This window comes from Ursus americanus, chromosome 13, assembly GCF_024610735.1.
Source record: "Ursus americanus isolate L20-20 chromosome 13, mUrsAme1.1.p, whole genome shotgun sequence".
NCBI lineage: Eukaryota > Metazoa > Chordata > Mammalia > Carnivora > Ursidae > Ursus > Ursus americanus.
This window is the reverse complement of record NC_142139.1, coordinates 60507757-60524063: the sequence shown is the minus strand read 5'-3', so window position 1 is coordinate 60524063 and position 16307 is coordinate 60507757. Positions and strand designations below refer to the sequence as shown.

Here is a 16307-nt window from a genome sequence, read left to right as displayed (position 1 = left end):
CTCCCTGGAGACTTAGGTTTAATCAGGGGTGAAATAGAGGATAGTAATAATCATTTAAATATCTTTGAGTATACGTTTGATTTATACTAATACCTAGTTAAAATCTTGGCATTGAGAGAATTATATTTTTTATTAAGTATAGAAATGGGTCAGAATATAGAAAATCAGTAGAAGGGATAAAATAAAATTTTAATTTGGAAGCTATGGGTTCTAGCAAGACTCCACACCAGGGAACTCTGGGAAATCTATTTTACAGAAACATTATATACACTTTACCCTTTCTTTTCTGTTTCCAAAGAGCAATTATTTCTCATTGGAGACCTACTCCTACCTCTTTTACATTTTCTTTCATAGGGACCAGCTAAGGTTCATCTTTCTACATGTTTTCTGTTTCACATTATCTGCAGAAGTACACAAATATCACCATGCACATGCTAGTTCAGCCTATTGTCATACCAGAGATCTTTGAACATAACATGTTAAACAGACAGATGTGTGTGCACACCACCCACCCACCCCCCCACACACACACAAACACACACAGACATAAGCTTGGCAAAGACCAGAGAATCCCTAGACTCCAAGTTCATTCAAACCCTAGCTCTTTTCCCCCCCTTTGGTAAAATTTTTATATATATTTGAGAGAGAGAGAGACAGAGAGCAGGTGTGTGCCTGAACCGGGGGACGGGGGGCAGAGGGGGAGAACAGAAGGAGAGGGAGAAGCAGACTCCATGCTAAGCATGGAGCCCAATATGGGACTCAGTCTCAAGACCCTGAGATCATGACCTGAGCCGAAACTAAGAGTCAGGCACTTAACCAACTGAGCCACCCAGGTGCCCCCAAACTCTAGCTCTTAACACAACAAAGTCTTGTGGCCCAGGATTGTTTCAGTATAGTTCGGTTGCAATTATTCCATATAACAAATAATCCCAGGTCTCAATGGTTTACCACATTTATTTTTGCTCACTGGCGTGTGAGTTGCCTGAGACTCTTCCGGGTTTGTCTGAGATTGGCTGACTTGGGTGGGCTTAGGTCAAGGCTGTGAAGTAGGCTCACTCTGCTCTCTGTGTCTCCCACTGTGGGACTGTAGGTACGATGGCATGCTCTTTTCATGGAGGAGTGCAGGAAAACAGGAAGGCAAGCAGAAGCATGCAGGGCTTTTGCTCAGAGTTGGCACACAGTCGCTTCGGTTATTTTGTAAGTCTTTCCAAGTCTCACAGCCAAACCCAAAGTCAAGGGGGTGGGGGAATGTACTCCACCCACAGGGTAGCATTGGAGTGGAAAGTGGAAATAAACGGCTGTCAACAAATAATTTTATCTATCTCAGAGACAATGATTTGTTAAAACTTTCTGTCTCTGTTCCTAGACTGACTCTGCCATATTAGTAAATACTCAAGAAAACAGAAGGAGAGGGGTTCCTGGGTGGCTTAGATGGTTAAGCATCTGCCTTCAGCTCAGGTCATGATCTCCAGGTCCCGGGATTGAGCCCCACATCCGGCTCCCAGCTGAGCGGGAAGTCTGCTTCTCCCTTTCCCTCTGTCTCTCCCCTGCTTGTGCTCTGTCTCTCTCTCTCAAATGAATAGATAAAATCTTAAGAAAAAGAAAGAAAGAAAGAAAGAAAGAAAGAAAGAAAGAAAGAAAGAAAGAAAGAAAGAAAGAAAAAAGAAAACAGAGGGAGAAAAAGGGGTGAAGAGAGGAAAGAGGGAGGGATTCCTGGAAAGTTCTATGTGAATTTCTCCCACTCTGCCCCCACCACTATAGCCATCTCATTTGGAGCAGAGCTAGTAAATGTTAGAAAATAAGAAACAGTTGAAATTTCAAATGTGGATAATCAATTAAATATTTCACAGAAGCTCAGAAGCCTGTAGCCTGTGAAAATCTCAAATTCTGCACCAAAAGCTGTATATCTTGAATAATTTCTTTTAACTTTTTTCCCCATTCAGTTTGTCTGTGAAACCCATCAGTAGATTTTTGAGAGAACAAAAGATATTTTACATATTTCTATCCTCCGAACCTAAATCAGTACGTGATATGTGTCTACTGAGTAAATATCATGCAGATATTTAAGGACAAGAGCTTTTAAACATTTACTTAGTACTTAGTCCAAACTTAAAAAACAAGAAAGTCTGTCATTTTTTTCATGTCTTTCTAAGAGAATATAAAAGTTCAATTGAGTTACTCTTGTATAGAACCATATTTTTCCCTCTGAGAATCACCAGATTAATGAAAAAAAAATTAAATGTTGTATGTATCTACCTTACAGTATAATGAAAATGTTGGTTTTAGAAGACATAACAAAGATAGCTTTTATGTTAAGTTTTTACTCTTTCTAAAGACACTAGTTATAGGAGTGATTACAAATGTTAGAAAATATCAATTGAACTATATTTTATTTGGCTACCATGGTTGTGTGGGCACACAAAGATCTATATGTGAGATTACATTGGAAAGACAGGGGTGTGAAGAAGACTGGGGGATCCACACTCACTATTGTGTTATCTAATTAGTTCTCATTCTCAAAAAACAAACAAACAAACAAACACCCCTGCAGTTTTAAAGGAGAGTAAGCTTTAACGGACGGCAGTAATATAATGAGGGAGAGGGAGCTGCATAGTAATCCTATTAAATACCAGTAACTATTATTGTCAGTAATGTTTTGGTCCTCACCATTTAAAGGCAACCTTCTAATATTTATTCAAAATATAGTTAACTAAAATTACTTCAGTTAAGTTCAGTGCAAATACGGTGCAAGTAAGTTCATTTTTAATTTCTTAATGTGACAGAATTTTAATAATCCTATTTAACTTACAACACCATATTTGATGTAGCAATATATTTCATTTTTTTTAAAATGTAGTGAACAGGCTAATAATTTGGTTTCATATTAGATTCACTTAGGGAAAAGAGAGAAAAAGAAAAAAGTATAGAAAATGAAAGAATCACTTATCCATTCCCTTTTTGTTAAAAATCGCAGACTATAGTGCATGTGAATGTCATCCAACTTTATTAGTGTTTTATCTATTATCTATAAACAGATAATTCCTAAACATAAGGTGTGTTCTATAATAGGAAGGGTAAAAATCGGTAGATATCTCTGGTTCTGCCTTTAATGTGGGAACCTCATTTACTAGGCTTACTAGATCTCACGAAGCTGAAAATTAACAGTTAATCAAGCATGTCCTTTGTAGGTGACATCGGGGCAGAGTCACTGCATAAATTCTTAAATCTGATGGCACAATTAGGAAAAAGCATATAATTAAATCACAGTTTAAATTTAAAAAATGTGATATAATACAATGGCTTTGGCATCAAACTAAATTTAAAAACAAAACAAGTATACGCCACTTTGAGACAATTTCACCTCAATAATGTCTGAAACTCCCTTTGGTGCATTCACATAGATCCTGGAATCACACCAGGACCCTCCTGACAGATAACAATGGATATAAAACTCCCCCTTCCCCGTGGAACAAAGAGCTGGGTCCCAACATCAGTGTTGTTAAGCAACTAACAAGCTTTCTCTGTCCTTCCTGTTTGAAGTTGTAAATGAAGGTCTTGACCTCAGACATAAAGGGAATAGGTAAGGTATATGGTCGAAATAAAGATGATGTTATAGAAATACAAAGCCTCCAGCACAAAAATGCCGAGGAAAAGGGTCACAGGTAGAATTCAACCTTAACGGAACAGTTAAAAGAGATAATACATTAAGAAATCCCAGTAACTAATAGCTGGCACCAACGAAGCATTTGCAGCGATATCTAGATTTCATAGTTGCATATAAATGGTAAGCATCAGAGCCTTGTCCTGTAGAAGAGACAATGGCCAAGCTCCCAGAACTGAAGCAGAAGTCAGAGAGAACGAGATGACCTTTCAAAGTCCCTTAGCCTTTTTGGTTGCACTTTTCTTATCCGGCGACTGGAGGGTGAGCCAAGTCCAGTACTTAGGAAAGCTGCAGCTCTGCTCTCTTACAATTTCATCTCTTAAAATAAAAGCTTTTATGTGGAAGATACATATTGTGCTCGAAGCATCATTCATTCACTAAGGGTCATGAGGGTCATGATCAGGATAAGAGGTACATCAGAAGGACTCGCTGTTGTGAGCAGTCCTCTGGGACAATAAATGTCCAAGCTCACAAAACCAAGCTGGGTGATTCACGGCCTGGTGGTCCAAGAAGGCAGTCCTGCAGGCAGTTTCTTCCATTTTTTCAACCCTTTGTTCTTCTTTAACACCTGTTTCTAAAACATTGTGTACTCTTTCCCTTGTCTCTCTCGATTTAGGTCTGGAAGGGAGATCAGAATGATTTTGCGGCTAATATTTTTCCTAGAAAAATCATAAAACACAAAGTACTCATACAGGTTTTACACTAAGGGGAAATGTAGGATTAAATACACCACAATCTGGATTTTACAAAATCAAGATTCAGGAATAGTCATTGTGATCTGAAATAAAATCCGCAGGGGGAAAGAAAAGCCGTAAAAGAAACAAGAAAACTTCCAGCATAACTCAGAAGAAAGGCATCTAGTTGAATGCTTGAGTCACTTGTCCATTCCACAGCCAGAAGCGCTCCTCGTGGTTTCCTTGACAGTTCTAAGGAACTGGGAGCATCCGTCAGGATTGGCTGTCATGAAAGAGAAAAATCATCCTGGTTGAAGAGCTATTTTAGCTACTTGAAAGCAATACTCAGTAAAGTTTTGCTATGCCTCTTTCTCAAATAAAGAGCAAATGTAGATTGAGAAAAGAATTGACAAAATATTCACTTTCAAGTGGTTCCTGGAAAATCTACCTTCCTTTCCTGGAGCGCCAACATGTAGGTTTATATGAGATTTTGTGATTCCAACTCCTGGTTCTGGATGAATCCATTTCTTATTCTTAAATTTAAGCTGTGCTCCTTGTAAATGCATCTTACAATTCTATTTCTATAAGCTACTGACTAACAGTAGTCTGGGTTGTAATTTATAATTTAATAAGTATAATTTACTATGAATAAGAAGTCTGGGTTATAATCTAATAAATATTTACCCACTAATGCACTGTCATCTATGAACTGTAGTCCGGGGCATTATCAGTCTCAGGAGGCAGTCCTACTAACCGCCTTTATGCAGAATAAGGTAGAGGCATGTATCTCGCCAGGCTTCTTGACTATACAGTTTGGTGCCATGCTTGTAATACATCTCGCCCGGTGGACTTGTAAAGGAATGTATTCTAGAATTGTTGCTACTCAATAATCTTACCAAAAGCTAGCATAAAGTAAATGTATTTATGAAGGATTGTCTGAGATAATTGCAACTCATCTATTCTTCTGAATTAGAGAGCGCAAAATCAAATGGCTTCAGAGGGCACAGGCACAAGTAGGTTACACCCCAGAGTGCTCTGGTGCCGTTATTAAGGGATGGGGACAAGCGTTACGGTTAACTGGTGAGGCGCGTTCCATACAATGCAACACAAGCAAATTCATTCCCATGCCTGTGTTTGGCTGGCAGCCTGCCTGTCTTTACTCTCCACCAGCTAGTCAATCCATTCACTCTCTTAGATTAAGTTCATGCTTCAGAATGCTACCTGGACTCTATTTTTTTTTTTATACCCTTTTACAATTGATTGTACTGAAATCTGACCTGACACTAGGGATTGAAGAAATTTTTGGCTGAAGATCAAGGGAGGTTTGAGCTTTTATGCCACATTTCAATTAATTAACAACTTTTTTTTTTTTGATAAAGCAGCGAGTTTTGCTCTTTAACAGAGCTTCTGTAGTTCTGTAGGAAGATATCATAAACAGTGATCAAATCATAATCAACACTATAGCCAATCCTGGGCCTCCAGGAATCTGAGTTTCTGTTTCAAAAATAAAAATAGTGGAAACTTTCCCACCCTACTCCCTCTGCCACTCATGCTGGCTTTCTCTTCCTCCCAGGCACTGGGTAGGGTGCACCTCTTGGTTCTGTGGTAGGGGTGGACTGTGAGTCGTGCTGGCTCATGAGTTTGGAGCAGTGGCACTGCTAGCCTGGGGTGTTTGTTAGTCAACATGAGGCCCGTCAGGGCCTGGTTTTCCTCAACTGTTGCTGCTGCCAACATTCCAGGTAGTGATCGCCCTGTCGGCTGACGTCAGTGAGAATGACAGTGGCAAGAGTCACCATTTAACTCAAAGTGAGCATTCAGTGTCCTTAATTGTTTTTTTCTTTCAAGCCAGTGAGATTTCAGGACTATTGGTTAGTGTATCCTATCCTAGCTCGAATCCTCCTTGTGCCCACTTCCTTGCATCATGGGAAAGGTAGGTGTAGAGAAATTCATGCTTAGACGAACTCCCAGAACATGATTGCTCCCCAGTCAAGGTGATATGATTCCAGTCTTTATAAAGGAATGACTGATAATGATAAAATCCAAATATGTATATTATATATAGGGAATATATACTATATATATTATATATAGGGAATATATATTATATATATTATATATATTATAGATAGGGAATATATATATACACACACATATATTTGGCATATATATACATATCTGCGTTTGGAATATATATATATATATTCTGCAATATATATATATATTTATATATATATATAAATCGGGACACAAAAAGCAGACTATTTCTAATGATAACATTAAAAGTAGAATGAATGCATAATTTTTCTGGAAAAATGGCATAAGAAGACTATAGAACATAATGATGCTTATATTCCTTTCCCTACATTATGAAACATTTTTAGAATGAAAAAGACAAGGCCTTGCAGTAACCGAGCTCTGCATACTCAAATGATAATTCATCAAGCTGATGTCTTCTTAGATTATCACATGGCAAGTAGGCAGTGGTTTCCCAGTTCACAAAAAGACTTCATTATAATCAGTGTAAGAATGTTGCTGAGGGGACTTCCATTGTATTTCAGAGGATAAAATGTTTTCCTGATCTAGTTTTGCTTCCTCAGAGCAACTCGATTGTTTTTAAGTGGTAAATACAATGCTCATGTCTCCTTTTCTACATTATCTGCTAGGAAGTTGTTTTCCAGATTTTAGCATCAGAAGCAGCCAATAAAGAGGACCTTGCGATACGTATTCTGCATACTGATTTTAGTCTTAACTATCAGATTAAAGTTAAAGAGGCTGGAATATTAAAATGCAGAAAGTATTCCTACTTAGTGTGTTCACAGTTGTTGATATGTAGCTGCAGCCCGAAAAGAAGCAGCCTAATTTCTATTTGATAAAAAGGAATAGTTAAGTTTATGGGCTTTGGAGCCAGACGAGTTGTAATTCAAATCTAGCTTTGCAACTTGGTAGCTGTCTTAATCGATTCAGGCTCCTGTAACAGAAGATCATAGAGCAGGTGACTTAAAGACCACAGATATTTATTCTCATGCTTCTGGAACCTGAGAAGTCCAAGATCAAGACACTGGCAGATCCAGTGTCTGGTGAGAGCCTTCCTCCTGGTTCACAGACGGTGAGCCTCTAGCAGTGTCCCCTCATGGTAGAGGGGCAAAAGAATTCTCTAGGACCCTTTCTCCGAGGGCACTAACCTCATTCATGAGGACTCGACCCTCACAACTTGATCACCTTCCAAAAGCCCCATCTTCTAATACCATCCCCTTGGGGGTTAGATTTCAAAGTATGAAGTTTGGAAAGACATATTCAGACCATAACAGTCACTATATGATAAGTTATTTTACTTAAGCAAATTATTTTATTGTGCCTAAATCTCATCTTTAAAATGGAGAAGGTTTCCTCAGTGATTGTGAGGATTAAAAATGTTATTTTCAGACAACTACTAAGCAGACTCAGTAGTTCCATGGACACTATCAAGAGCATTTCCTGACATGTTAATTATTATAATTATTTCTCTAATAATAAATGGCCAGTGATCTGAAGTCATTCCGTGTGACTCAATCAATTCAACATGACCTGAGAGCACATAGTATGATGAGCAGTGTAGGTCCTAGAAATACCAAGATGAATAAGACTTGGCCTTTGTCTTAGCTTATGGGATATATTAGCCTTAAAGGAGAAAGATACATTAATGGATAATGTCAGGACAGCAGAACAAGGTCAATAATAAGATGAATTATTTGGTATTTGCTTAAACACAGCTTGTTAAAATATCAATATAGATATTTCACTTTGAAATCTTCAAGAACATATTTTTGTATCCCCATAACCAAAGTTTTTGAAAAATAGAAAGCATTTAGGCATTGTGGAATAGAATAATTAACTGAAGGTGGGACATTCAAGTGGTGCTATCCAGCAGTCATCCTGCTTACAAATAAATATAATTATAGTTGTAGTGAGTGGCCTGGGAAAGGGTTTCTATGAGGAAAGGGGAGGTAGGAAGGTGAGAAAGGCTGTCCTGGCATTTGGAAAGGGTTCTCTAATAATGTGTTGTGTAAGCTGAGACCTGAAGGACAAATGGTAGTTACCCAAAAAAAGGAGATTTCCAGACAGAAATAACAGGAAATAAATGCTTCTGTCAATTGCTTTCAGATTCCAAAAAAAATAAAAGAAGGAAAGACTAGTTAGTATAATTAGCAAGTAAGAAAGTGGCATAAGGTCGTAATTATCATATGCTCAGAGGCCTTCACTGACCCTCCTCATCTAACATAGCAACCCCTTCACCCTCTCCTACTCTTCCCATTACCCCATTGTGGTTTCTCTGTTGTACCTCTTCTAAATTATCTTTGTGTTTTTATTGTATGTTTTCCCCAAATTGAATGTAAGTTTCATTAAAGATGGATCTTATTTATCTTACTCATCTCCATAACTACAACACTAAGAACCAAACTTGGGTACATCAATGGTGTTCAATGAATGAGAAAAAATAATAATAATTGAGTGCCTATAGTAAGAGAAGTAAGTGGGAGGCCAGTCATGAAGGGCTTTATACACCATAAAACAGACTTGAGACTTTCAATTAATTGAAAGCAAATGAAAAGTTTTAAGTGAAAGGATTTGCATTTTAAAATAATCATTTATTGTTGTGTCAAGGATAGATTTGAGGGACTGAAGAATAGGTCATTGTGGTTGAGATCACTGGGATGGTAGTAGGAAGGATGGAAAATGAAAAATGATAAATTTGAGAAATAGCAAGAAAGTAAAATTAACAAGGCTGGGTCTTTGATATGAGAGAACGAGAGGACTCCTAGTGTGTGGGGGGGGAACAACTGCAAACACAGTGTAACCTTTCACTGAGGAGACGGAGGCAGCTGTGTTTGTTTGCTGTTTGTTTGGTGGAGTCTGGTAGAGACTCATAACTCTCGTTTCTAGTTAGAGTAAATTTGAGGTGCGTGAGTCATCCAAAAGGTGTAGTCAAGTAAGAAGCCAGAAGCACAGTGGAGGAATTGAATCCATGGTAATAGGTGAGGTTGACTCATGAGAGGTTTCAGAGTTAGAATAGAAGAGTGCCTGGACTCTATCCCTGAGGAACTCAGGAGAAGGAAGCAGGGCCCACAAAGCAGAGTGTGGTAGAGCTGAGGGAGGCAAACCTGAAGAGCATGGGTCACAGGAGCCATGGGAAGAGCAAACTCCAAGAAGGAAGCAGTCTTCAATATGGTGGCTTTGAACAGGTCTCCAGGACAAAGGTCCTCCTGACTGATGCATCTAATTAATAAACATTTAGGTTTTATTGTCTCATACTTTTGTATTCAAGGGGTAAGACTGAGGAGACATTGTTGCTTAAAACAATTGTTGAATCAGGGTTCAAACAGCACCTTGGACGAGGCGACTGTTGACAAAGTGATCCAAAGGATGAACCGGATTGGAGCGAGACTGCCCCTAAGGATGGCAACCAGTAGGCGATGGAAAGAAGGCGATAATTCAGAATCACATGGGTGTGTTTATGTCATGAGTATGTTGGGCGTGGGTTGGAGTAAGAACTGCTGTCCATATTTTAATTATTTGCCCTAGAGTTCCAAACCTCCCAGGTCCCAAGTTTGCTGCATTTTGATGGGCAGTGAGGGTAGAGGAGGAGAAAAAGAGTTGAAATTGGTGAAGGCAGTCAAAGAGGATGAGGAAAGTAGGCCCTTTAGGCTCAACACTCAGGAGTTTTTCACAATCAGCAGGCATAAGTGATGTTTGTATATCTCTGTTGTCATTGAAGATATTCATTGGATTAATATGGAAATTAAATGTCTGATTTATCTCTGGTTCATGTCATTATAGATTCAGGTTGTTAAATAATGAGCACATACTTTATGAGTCATATTCTTCCAGGAATGATGTAGCTTGAGACAGCGCTTTTGAAATCTGTATTATATCTTTCAGGACAGGATGTATTTGAGGGCAGCCAGAGATTTCTGGCATAAGTGCAGAGCTTATGAGGTTTAAATCTATATTTTATAAACAACTGGACACTTAGCACAGCACTGGAATAAAATGAGGGCATACCTGTCTTTGCTCAGTAGAGGTCATTCTGATCAACAGAAGTCACACTTAAAATAAGTGGAGGAGATGCAGAGGGCTCCTTTGTTGGCATATTTCACATGTAAGTTGACACCATTGGAAGTGTCAAGAAATGGCCTCTTTTTAAAAAATTAATCCAACCCAAGGTATGAACAGAGCGTGACTTCAAAAAGTGAATCTCCAGATGAATCATCATCTGTGATTCATTCTTCCCCTGTATTTTAACATTGTACACCTTCATGTATCTGTCCGTTTATTTAGCAAATATGTACACACATGCCAAACACTATAATGGTGGTGAACAGCTCAGAGATAACATCTGCCCTCAGAGAGTTCACAGTCTAAACAGAAAGAGAACAAGCATGAGCAATTACAAGGCATTATGTTCAGGTAAGCCCGCAAGTGCCATGGGATTCTGAACCAGCCTTGGGCAAAGGCGAGCCTGAGACTGAAAAGGCCAAAAGAGAAGGGGGGAGAGAGGATTGTCCTTACTTTATTTATTGCTCCCCCCAACATAGATCTCCCCTGAGGAGTGAGCCACTTTCCCCCTTTTAAACCACAGCCTAAAATTGATTAAGATTTCCGCAGGTTGATATTGACAAAAACACCACTAAGTATTAAGAATGAAGAATGAGAGAAAATACAGAATATACAAACAGCACAGAAATAGTCAAATTTCCAAAGTGTAAGGTATTGATCCTTGCGATAACTATACATTGAGTCCAAAGAACTAGTTAGTGTATCATTGCTTATGTCTAACCTCGAGTTCTGCTCTCCTCCATCCACAGCTTCTTGGGGGAAGGAACATTTGTTTCTATCAGTAGGGAAGCAAAATTTTTAGGTAATTGTCCATTTTCCAGGAAAAAAATGAAAAAAAAATTACTTCACCTAAATATCTTTGATTCTTTATCTAATTCCTGGCAAATGAGAGAATTTTTTTCCCACATGTAACTGACATGACTAAGGTTACACAACAAAATGAATTGGCTCATGCTTGTAGCACAAAAAGTGATGATTTCACCAATATTGTTTTCATGATATAACACTGTGCGCAATACAGACACATAGACAATAAGAAAGGGTAGGTAGGGGCGCCTGGGTGGCTCAGTCGTTAAGCGTCTGCCTTCGGCTCAGGGCATGATCCCAGGGTCCTGGGATCGAGACTTGCATCAGGCTGCCTGCTCTTCTGGGGAACCTGCCACTCCCCCTGCTTGCGCTCTCTCTCTCTCTCTCTCTGTCAAATAAAATCTTTTTTTTTTTTAAAGAAAGGATACTAAAACTTACAGAAAATTTTCATCCTTAAGCAATTGACATATATGGCAATATTTGTCCAATTACATCCTCAAATCACTACCCTGTTAAGCTGAGAGAAAAATTAAAGCAGTTTCTTAAAGGTTACCGAATTGTTCCCTCCAAAGGTCTACAGGCTGTTTGAATCTGTTTCTAAGAAACAGGGACATATTTCTTCCTTTTATGCTTCTCTTTGTTTCACTTCTTTGTGTTTTTTTTTTTCTCTTAAAAATAGTAATAATAATAATAATCTCTGTTCTCTTTGTTCTTTTTTCCTTTCTTTACCTTCTCTTCCTTACCTTTGAGGAGGCAGAAAACAGCAAGGCGCTGTGGAGCGAAGGAGGTAGTCAGGGTGAAGGAGGCTGGCTGGGGTCAGCAGGACTTGGGTCCATGGGTCAAGGAGAAGGTCAGGGCCAAGGTGGCCAGTGGGGCCTTCGGGTGTGAGGCCAGAGCCAGTAAGCCATCTGGGGTTAATGGGGTTCAGGCTGGAGGTGGCTAGTGGAATTAAGATATTTAGTTACATACAGGGAGGCTCTTCAAATATATGTTAACGATAATGACAGACAAGCTTGTCAGTGTCCGAGAAAGTGTTACATCAATGAAAAAGGTGAAAGCTAGAGTGAACCCTGTGATATTGAATTGAAATTAGAGATGCCAGTGGAAATTCATGTTTTAAATATAGATAGATAAATGATAGATAGATAGATAGATAGATAGATAGATAGATAGATAGATGAATGATAGATAGATAGATAGATAGATAGATAGATAGATAGATAGATAGATGATAGATAGATGATAGATAAACAGAGAGGGGCGCGTGGGTGGCTCAGTCAGTTAAGCATCTGACTCTTGATTTCGGCTCAGGTCATGATCTCAGGGTGGGGACATCATCGAGTCCTGCAATGGCTCTGCCCTGGGCGTGGAGACTGCTTAAGATTCTTTCTCTCCTTTTCCCTCTGTCCCCCCACCCCACCACTCTTGCTCTCTCTTTTTCTCTCCCTCTAAAAAAAAGATGCACAGATAGATGATAAACAGATATGTTATATATATTATAATAATAATATTATATAGTGATCAGTGATATATATAATATATATTAGTTGTGTGTGTGTGTGTGTATGTATACAATTCCTAACTCTGTCTGCTAATAGGGCCTTGAAGTAGTGATACCCAGGAAACAATGAGCACACCCAATACCCAGATCCTCAGTTTCTAAAAACCATTCTTCACTGAAGAAAGGATTCTAGGAAGAAGAAAGAAAGAAAGAAAGAAAGAAAGAAAGAAAGAAAGAAAGAAAGAAAGAAAGAAAGAAAGAAGAAAGAGAGAGAGAGAGAAAGAAAGAAAGAAAGAAAGAAAGAAAGAAAGAAAGAAAGGGAGAAAGGGAGAAAGAAAGAGAAAGAGAGAAAGGGGGGAGGGAGGGAGGGAGGGAGGGAAGGAAGGAAGGAAGGAAGGAAGGAAGGAAGGAAGTCCTTTATCAAGGACTGGACTATGAAATCACAGATGAGTTGGGAATGCCTCATGCCAGAAACTAAGAAAGTACCGAAATCATGATGGAGACTTGCCAAGAGGATGCATGGCCTAACCTCTATGGGCTCCTCCTGACCCAATCAGTATAGTGTGAGCATCAAAATAGTGATGTGAATGCACTATAACCCATTGAGCAAAATCACTATTTATTAATCTCTACTAATATAAATAAATGAATGTGGGAGACAGAAACTTCCCTTACTGTAGAATGCTAACTAATGCATGTGGATGGAATTAGAAAACTCGCATTTGGAAATCATCATTGTAGTCATTGATTCAGACAAAAGTCATCAGTGTCTAAAGGATGAAAATTTAAAGGCTAAGAAGATATCATGTAGTTTCAAGTACCTCCCCACACAAGGGAAATTTGTAACTTTATAGCAGAGAAACCTGGTAGACAGCACCTTAACCAACCTGGTATGGTACGCTGTGAAGAATGCGGCATCACTGTTCCTATTAAAATCCCATAACCTGAGTCTCAAATGAGGAAACATCAGATAAACCAAAAGTGGGAGACACTCAGAAAATATCTGGTCTACACTCATCCAAGACATCAAGGTCACAGAAGGTGAGAAAATATTCCATACTGAAGACTAAAGAGATACGATGTCAAATGCAACACACAATTCTGGATTAAATCCTGGAATGGATGGAAAAAAATATTTTCTGCTAAACGGGCCTTTGTTGAGACAATTGCTGAAATGAGAATGGGCTTTTAGGATTAGATGGTAATATTTTATTAACGTCAATCTGATTTTGTTGGACGTACTAGAGATACGTAGGAGGGGATTGTCCTTTTCTTTTAGAAAATACACGTAAGTATTTCGGGGTAACAGGCCGTCATGTCTGCAAATTATACTCAAATAGTTCCAAGGGGGAAACATAAATGGTAGAGACAGAGACAAATATAATATTTGGTCAAATGTTAACAACTGGGGAACTTGCGAGGGGTTTTTTTTGGTTTGTTTTTTATTTTATTTTTATTTTTTTTACTGTTCTTACAAAATGCTTGTTAATGTGAATGTTAAAATTATTTCAAAATAAGAAAATTTAGAGAAGCAAATATGGAACTAAAAGGTAAGTGGCATTATCTATATTTCAATGTTACTTCGTACTTTTTCAAGCATTACCCTATACTACACTGACGGTAAAATTACACTTCAACTTTTATTTTCTTCATCATATGTTTGGTCTTGTGCCTCACTGGACAACAATTTTTAACAAAACATACACAGGTTATAACATATGACTAATGTACAAACTTGCAAAATTAATTTCTAAAAAAATGCTTATTAAGTTAAAAAAGTCTTGGTCTTATTGCTTTCTTTTTCCACCTGATATAAATGGTACAATTTAGAATCATTCAGTTTTGTTCTCGATGGAAACAATACAACTCAATTTGCTCACTCTTTCTCTCTTTGCTAGGTTTCTTATGTCAAAGCTATTGACATTTGGATGGCAGTATGCCTCCTTTTTGTGTTTTCAGCACTTCTGGAATACGCAGCTGTAAATTTTGTATCAAGACAACACAAAGAACTTCTGAGATTCCGACGAAAGAGAAAGAATAAGGTAGGTGATTAAATGCATCGGGTTCAGCGGGATACCAATTTTTACTGGAAAGTAAATTTGTTACATGTAATACAGTGGTGCAGAGGGGAGGTGGAGTCTGGGAACCAAACGATACGAATAATCCTTTGGTTTTGTCCAATCAAAACTGAAATTGTCAAAAATAGCTTCAGGGATAAAATGGTGACGTCCAGTTCTACTTTACACAGCATATCTATTGACATGAAAGCTTTATCAACTTCTTTCTAATGTACTTTCTGGAACAACACCATTTTTTGCTTGAATTAACAAAAATTATCATTTCTTACTTGCAACGTTGAGAGTGTTCCTGATGGTCTTAACGTGTCATCGGATACAGCTATTCAAGTTGTTGCTTTTATCAAACTAATTCCTTTCATTGTTTCCATAAAATATTACCTATTTGTTAATGCCATGATGTTTGTGTAGAACTATGTGGTCTCTTATTCAGGCATACTTTTGTGTTTTTAAGATACCTATTCTGAATCCCTATGGGAAACATAAGAAGGTGCTATTATTGCCTTGCTGTACTTGTTAAATGAAACCCAGAAGAAATTGTATTGAGAACATCATTAGGAGACCACAGGAAGTTGCAGAAATAATCTTGTAATTGAATTTGGATGTACAGAATGGAGTTGTTCCCCTCTATTAAGACTTGTAATGTTGTCTTTCTTTATGTGCATGTAAGCTCGATCAACCCCTTTTCCTCTTCTGGAAGGGAGAGTTTCTATTGACCAGCATATCTATGAGTTTACTTCTTTTAATGTGAATGTGCCAACTGATATTTAAAAGCAAATAGATTCATATGCAATAGAGAAATGTCAAAGTTTATGCAACAGGAGAAATTGTGGCCAGAATCCAATGTATTGGAATATTTAAGTCAAAACATACTCGAATCTTAGAAATGATAGTCTGATTCATATAGGATGCATTTTTAAGGATTTTGAAAGAATTTATTTTTTTTTTGAGGTTTCCTTGTGGTTTTTTAATTATTTGCTACAATTTACATAATCATAAAATTTTTTAAAGCCCTAAGGCCATGATCTCTCAGTACTGATCAATAAACATATTCTAAAGTAATAACGAATTCAGTTATGTCTACTTGACTCCCCCAAATCATAATAAATACCCAATTCACAGTAGCATGGAAGGAACATCTAGGACTGTGATACTCTGAGTAACACATGAGACAAAAACAGCCTGAGCTCTTATTTGATCAAGTTGTTTTGAAAACAAAAGCACATAATTTGTATATTGAAACATATTTTAATAGGGAGAGTAACTTTTCTCGATCTTTTTCTCCCCACCATACCCCCATCTACTGGTTTCCTTATGCTTTTCTCCTTTTTCTCACTCTTTCCTCCCCTTCTTTCTCCCTCCCTACTGCCTATTTGCTCCCCTTTCTCTCATGACACTTGGCACTGCCTGAAACACTACCACAGGACAAAAAATTCTGTATCACAAGGGTAAATAAAGCTCCAGTTTTCCTTTCCCTTTAAGTGACCGATAAAGAC

At 38.1% G+C, this 16307-nt stretch overlaps 1 protein-coding gene across 1 annotated transcript in view; it reads left to right on the top strand.

The window, feature by feature from the left end:
- GLRA3 (glycine receptor alpha 3) overlaps positions 1-16307 on the top strand; it is a 178876-nt gene that overhangs the window by 147005 nt on the left and 15564 nt on the right. Inside the window, exon 8 of the mRNA XM_045799380.1 lies at positions 14635-14778. Within this exon, the coding sequence (XP_045655336.1) occupies positions 14635-14778 (144 nt within the window). The remainder of the gene's footprint in view (positions 1-14634; positions 14779-16307) is intronic.